The sequence below is a fragment of the Myotis davidii genome, unplaced genomic scaffold, assembly GCF_000327345.1.
Source record: "Myotis davidii unplaced genomic scaffold, ASM32734v1 scaffold327, whole genome shotgun sequence".
In the NCBI taxonomy this organism is placed as follows: Eukaryota; Metazoa; Chordata; class Mammalia; order Chiroptera; family Vespertilionidae; genus Myotis; species Myotis davidii.
Window position 1 is genome coordinate 785,627 of NW_006298628.1, and position 5,313 is coordinate 790,939.

A 5,313-nucleotide genomic window follows, 5' to 3' on the forward strand; every position below is an offset into this window, starting at 1 on the left:
GTGACCTGAAGCCCCAAGGTGCCTATTTTCCCTCCTGTCTTTGAACCTCATACAGGTGGGCTCTCTGACTCTGTCATACGGATGTAATTACACTTGGTTATTTCCTGTTCTTAAACTGTCTCATGTCTGTTTGATTAAAGAGCAGCCAAAAGAGCCTTGAGGGTAGAGGGAAGTTCCTTCCTCCCCCACACAACCTAGCAGATCGTCCGCACCTGCCTGTTGACTGGCTCAGTGACAAGAGTGGATGGGATGCAGGGGGGAAAGGGACAGGCAAAGATCATGTGTGTGTATGTGTGACCCCCAGGCCAATATAAATAATTTATTAGTATTTATACTCTCTATTAGCTCAGGTTAGCCAGAGGATGTGAAAAGAAAAAAAAAAGATTACAAAGCAATACAGCAACACAAAGTAACCAATGCGATGAATCCTAGTTAGGGTGAAACATTTTAATCTGACGGTAGCATATAACACTGTACAGGGAACACTCGCAGCTCCAAGGGTGTCCCTCCAGATTAGAAGGAGGTTCTCAGAGATAAGTAGATCAGCTACAGTCTGGTCCCCTGCCGTGGGAGGGAGAGGAAATGGAGTGGGGAAAGCACTGTCGGCGGCTTTCACGTCACTCATAGATCCAGTTCTGAGCACAGCTCTTGTAATCTACCAGTTCCTCAGGCCGAAACCACAGGCCAATCTCCTTCTCCGCACTCTCCACGGAGTCACTGCCGTGGATAATGTTCCTGGAGGGAAGACATGGCCACATGACCAAGACCACAATGTCAAGCTGCCCAGAAGCCCCTCACTCCCAGTGCCAGAAAGCCCACCGCAGCAGAAAAAGCCAACGCTCATCTCACTAGTTCACGTTAAAAGAAAAAACCCATGACTACCATTAATGTAGGATGAAGAATGCCCCCCTAGCAACATGGATGCTAGCAGCGAGAGCCTTCAGAAGGACTTTAGCCAGCAAAGTGTTGTACCAGGTTTTACCCTCCCATCAGAGGCACAACCACAGTGATGTTGACATAGAGAGAGCCTATAAAGCCAAACACCAACTTAAGTGAGAGAAACACTGAACTGATTTCAAATGTTCTGCGTAGGGTATCATGTACATCGCTAGCTACAAGAACCCAAATTATATGGCAACTCAGATTTTGGAAAAGGGTAAAAAGCACCAACTCCCACCTGCCAACTTGGATACAAAAGTCCCCTCGGATGGTCCCAGGCTTGGAGTCTGCTGGGTTGGTCTCTCCAAGCATCACTCGGCCTGTCTTCACAACATTCAGCCCCTCCCAGACCTTCAAAGACAAAAGAAGATATGGTCAAGGAAGAAAACCCATCTCAGCCAAACGTCACAGTGAACGCCACAACATCAGCCCAGCATCACACGTCTCATTCGTTCACTTTATGATTTGACATACAAGTAATCTGAGTTACAAGCTCCGTCACGGAGCGAATTAAACTCGTAAGTCAAGGCCCCACTATATATATATATATATGGAGGGGGAGAGAGAGAGAGACAGGTTTCATCATGACCTGCCCATCCCCTTTCAAGTTGTGTAGGCAAGGAAAGCTATGAAAACACTCCTACTTTGTCTCATTCATGACTGCATCCCCAGTGTCTGGTAAAGAGTCTGGCAGAATGATGACTACCAGTACACATCTGTAGAATTTCTGTGCTAAGTCCTGCCCTCCAGAAGCCAATAATCAGGCAGTCCCTCTCGATCTCTCCCACAATGAGTCTTCAGTTCAGCAAGCAAATGTATCTTGTCTTCAGTGGATCAGAGAGCTGACGCATATCTTAACTGTCAGTCCTCCCAACCCCAGTTTCCTCTGCATCAGTGAGGACCTGGCATCAGAAGCAAGAATCACGGCACTCACTCTTCACTCTCAACTGAGTCATTCATATCAACGCCCCACACATGCACACTCACCATGGCAACCACCGGCCCTGAGTGCATGTATTTCACCAGGCCCGTGAAGAATGGGCGGTCCTTCAGGTCGATGTAGTGTTCCTTGAGAAGGTCTTCCGAAGCCTATTTCACAAGACAGAGAATGAGAATTGGCCCCAAAACTACGAACCAGTGGCTACTTCCCACTACCCATCCTGCAGTTTCAAACATGAGCTCTCAGCTCAGTAATTCTGTTATAACCCAATTCATTCTCAACAGTACCAGAGGGGAGCAGTGACCAGGACTAAAAATGCTTCAGCGTTGTTCAATTCTCCCCCTACTGTCCTTGTCAGATCAGAATAAAACTATAGACTATTAGATTCATATCCAGCCATCTCATTTTAGACAAAATCTAACAATGCGAATTTTCCCTCACCTCCCTTCTCCACATCAGATTCAGATAACCCAGTAGACTCATGGCAGCTATGCCTCCTCCTACTCTTCACCAAGCCCATACCCTCATTAGGAAGCTGGACAGGAGAATTTATATGCGTTTAGGAGTCAGAGAAGCCCGAGTTAAATTCCAGCTGCATCACTGACTGTGCTTTCAGCTGCATGACTTAACCTTCAAGTCTCAGGTTCCTCATCACTAACAACCACAGGAAGAGGAGTAAGTACCTCTCAGGGTTGTCACGAGGGCTGGGTGAGAACACCCATGTGCCCAGCACGTGGTAAATGTCTGATCAACAATACTTTGATTTCACTTGACCTTCAAACCTAACATAATATGCAAACTCTCTGGAAAGCATTGTTTGTCCAGTGCTTGGCTCTCATCATTGCATCTTGCTCTCCTCTCAGCATTAACATCAGTCTATTCCCTCTAATATTAAAGCAGTTTCTCTAAACATCACATAGGAACTAAACTGCAAATCAAACTAAAATTGAGATGCACTACAGAGTCCAAAGTGGACTCTTCAATAGAAAAAAAGATTGTCCCCTAACACTTTTTTTGAGAAGGTGACGTCTCCTTTCCCAGGTTTGTTTGAGGAAGGGTTCTTGGCCAATCAATCTTGTGCATTTTTTGAAATATTGCTTTGCAGGTGTTTTGAAATATTGCCGTTTCAGGTGGGATCCCCAATGGCAAAACCTAACCCCCCCCCCCCCACGTGTCCCAATGGTGGATGATGCCTAATATTTGGGAGACGCTAGGTGTGTGGTAAATGATGGAAAGATTTCCTTGGTGAAAACTACCTCCCGCAAAAGAGAGAAAAAAAATCTCTAAACTTATCTGCTCAGGAAACTCAAGAGCAGAGCTCAAACATGCCCAGGGCTTTGAGCCAGAAATCACAGTCCTACAGTAAAGATGGAACTCTGTTTCGCTAAGGAAAGTGGGGGCTATTCTCTAAAGTCCCAAATAACTCGGTTTGTTTCAAGACCCAAGGTGCTAGGTCACCGAAGAGTTTCCAGGTTCCAGAACATTTGTGTTGACCTTAGATGGAGGAGTGTAAGAAGAACAGGATGGGAGAAAGAGAGCCTAACCCACCATGCTCCCCTCTCCCACAAAACACAGAAATGGGAAGAAGGAAGTCCACTCACCTGCATGAATTTCATAGCAACAAGGCGGAATCCCTTCTGCTCAAAACGCTTGATGATCTCTCCCACAAGCTGGCGCTGGACGCCATCAGGCTTGATGGCAATGAAGGTGCGCTCACTGTTGGCCATGGTCCTGGGGACAGACAAGTGGAACAGCGCTGGACAGGGAAACAGCAGGGACTATCCTGCCTACAGCATTCTCCTTCTCAAGCAGATCACCCCATAAATCTGGCTGACATCTGGCATGACTCCAAGTCTCTCTAGTAAAAACCCAGTTCCTCCTCAGTCCTCTCATGTCTGAGCTAATACTCCAGAGTGCAGAAGCAGGAGCTATCACTGCTACCCCATTTTATTTAATACACTTATATTAAGCGTCTACCGTGCCCCATAGTGTGGCAGAACTAAGGTAGGAGATGTAAAAAAAAAAAAAAAAAAAAAAGACACTATCTTTCTCAGTTATCCCAATGAGGCAAAATGACACTGATCATGTGAAGGTGACATCTGGTACAGGGCATATGAAATACGGTTTGACCTACTTAACACATCATGGCATTAGAACTGGAAGGAGTTTTAAAGATTATTTTCATTTCAATCCCCTTCACTTTACAGACGAGAGAACAGATCTAGAGCACCAGAATGAGGGCTAAATCCAGATTTTCCCATCCCTATGCACTTTATGCTACATCCTAAGATGTGATGAATACTCTAACCAACAAACTGGATTGTGGGAGAACCTGAACCATTAGTAATACTATCTGATATGGGGCATCTGCTGGAAGGAAGCCCAGAAAGCACCTATTCCAGATGTTTCCTTTTACAGAGAAGATTCGAGACCGACTCTCCCTCCGCAAGATGAGACAAGAGGCCCCTCACCTTGGCAGACAATCCCTAATGCGGATAACAGCCACCTCCTGGCTCTATCTTCCTGCACCTGAGTTAACCTCCTAATACAGCACCTTAACAATACACTTGAATCTTATGTTTGTGTGTCTGTCTTCCCCGGTGGTCTGTGGTCTGTTCCTGGCACCTAGCCAGGGCCTAGCACTAAATAAATGAAAAAAAAAAAGTCTTAAATGACAATCACCTTGCCCCTCCAAGAAAAAGAGACAAAGTACAATGACTGGAGAAAGCTCGAGGCAAGCATGGATTCACCGGGAGAAAATGTGGCTGAAGAGCCAGAAATAGTCCCTACAGAAGTCCCTCCACGCCCACCCGGACACACCCCCGCCATTCATTCTGCAGTCGCGTACTAGAGCGCCAGTTCCGAGACCAGAGACTAGGCACAGCTCCTGTAGTCGCGGCCTGATGGGAAAGGCAGCCGCGAGCCACCGACAAAGACGAGTCCACGTGGCGTGGGACGTGCGCTGACAGGTTTGCACCTGCCCACCGGCGCGGCCCCACCCTTCTTCCCAGTCCGATCCCCTCGCCACCTCTCAGATCTCATAGGACCCCGGCACCTCCCCGCTCCCCTGCCCCATTGCTCTCCCTTCCTCTCAGGACCCTGAACCCTTCTCACCCTTCCAGCTGTTAGAGCTCCTACTCCGCCTCCGGTCCTCCGCACCGGAAACGCGCCCGGGCCCCACGTGGTTGCCGGCACGCGCACGCGCACGCGCGGAACCCTTCTGCTCAAATCTGCTACCGGGGAGCCCATTTTACGGAACACCACTTGCCCACGGCTCTTCCGGTGAGTCGGTTGTCATTCTAGGGAGAACTTCCGATCTTTAACTTCCGGCACTGCTTTTTCATGCTCTTCCGGAAGGCCGCCGCCATCTTTTTTCTTTCTTTCTTTTTTTTTTTTTAAGACTCTGACTCGCTTCCTGCTTTCTGGAACGAATT

The 5,313-nt window shown here is 47.6% G+C and overlaps 1 protein-coding gene across 3 annotated transcripts in view; it reads right to left on the reverse strand.

The window, feature by feature from the left end:
• NME1 (NME/NM23 nucleoside diphosphate kinase 1) overlaps positions 1-5,095 on the reverse strand; it is a 9,993-nt gene extending 4,898 nt beyond the window's left edge. The window contains exons 1-5 of one of the 3 annotated variants that reach the window (XM_006774215.2): positions 4,994-5,095; positions 3,481-3,610; positions 1,927-2,028; positions 1,178-1,290; positions 427-735 (exon numbers count right to left, since the gene is read on the reverse strand). In XM_006774215.2, the coding sequence (XP_006774278.1) occupies positions 618-735; positions 1,178-1,290; positions 1,927-2,028; positions 3,481-3,606 (459 nt within the window). In that variant the 5' untranslated portion in view covers positions 3,607-3,610; positions 4,994-5,095 and the 3' untranslated portion in view covers positions 427-617. Of the gene's footprint in view, positions 1-426; positions 736-1,177; positions 1,291-1,926; positions 2,029-3,480; positions 3,611-4,993 lie in introns of those variants that run through there. The other 2 variants (XM_006774214.2, XM_006774216.2) reach the window with 2 other exon arrangements.
• Between the last annotated feature and the right edge of the window lie 218 nt (positions 5,096-5,313).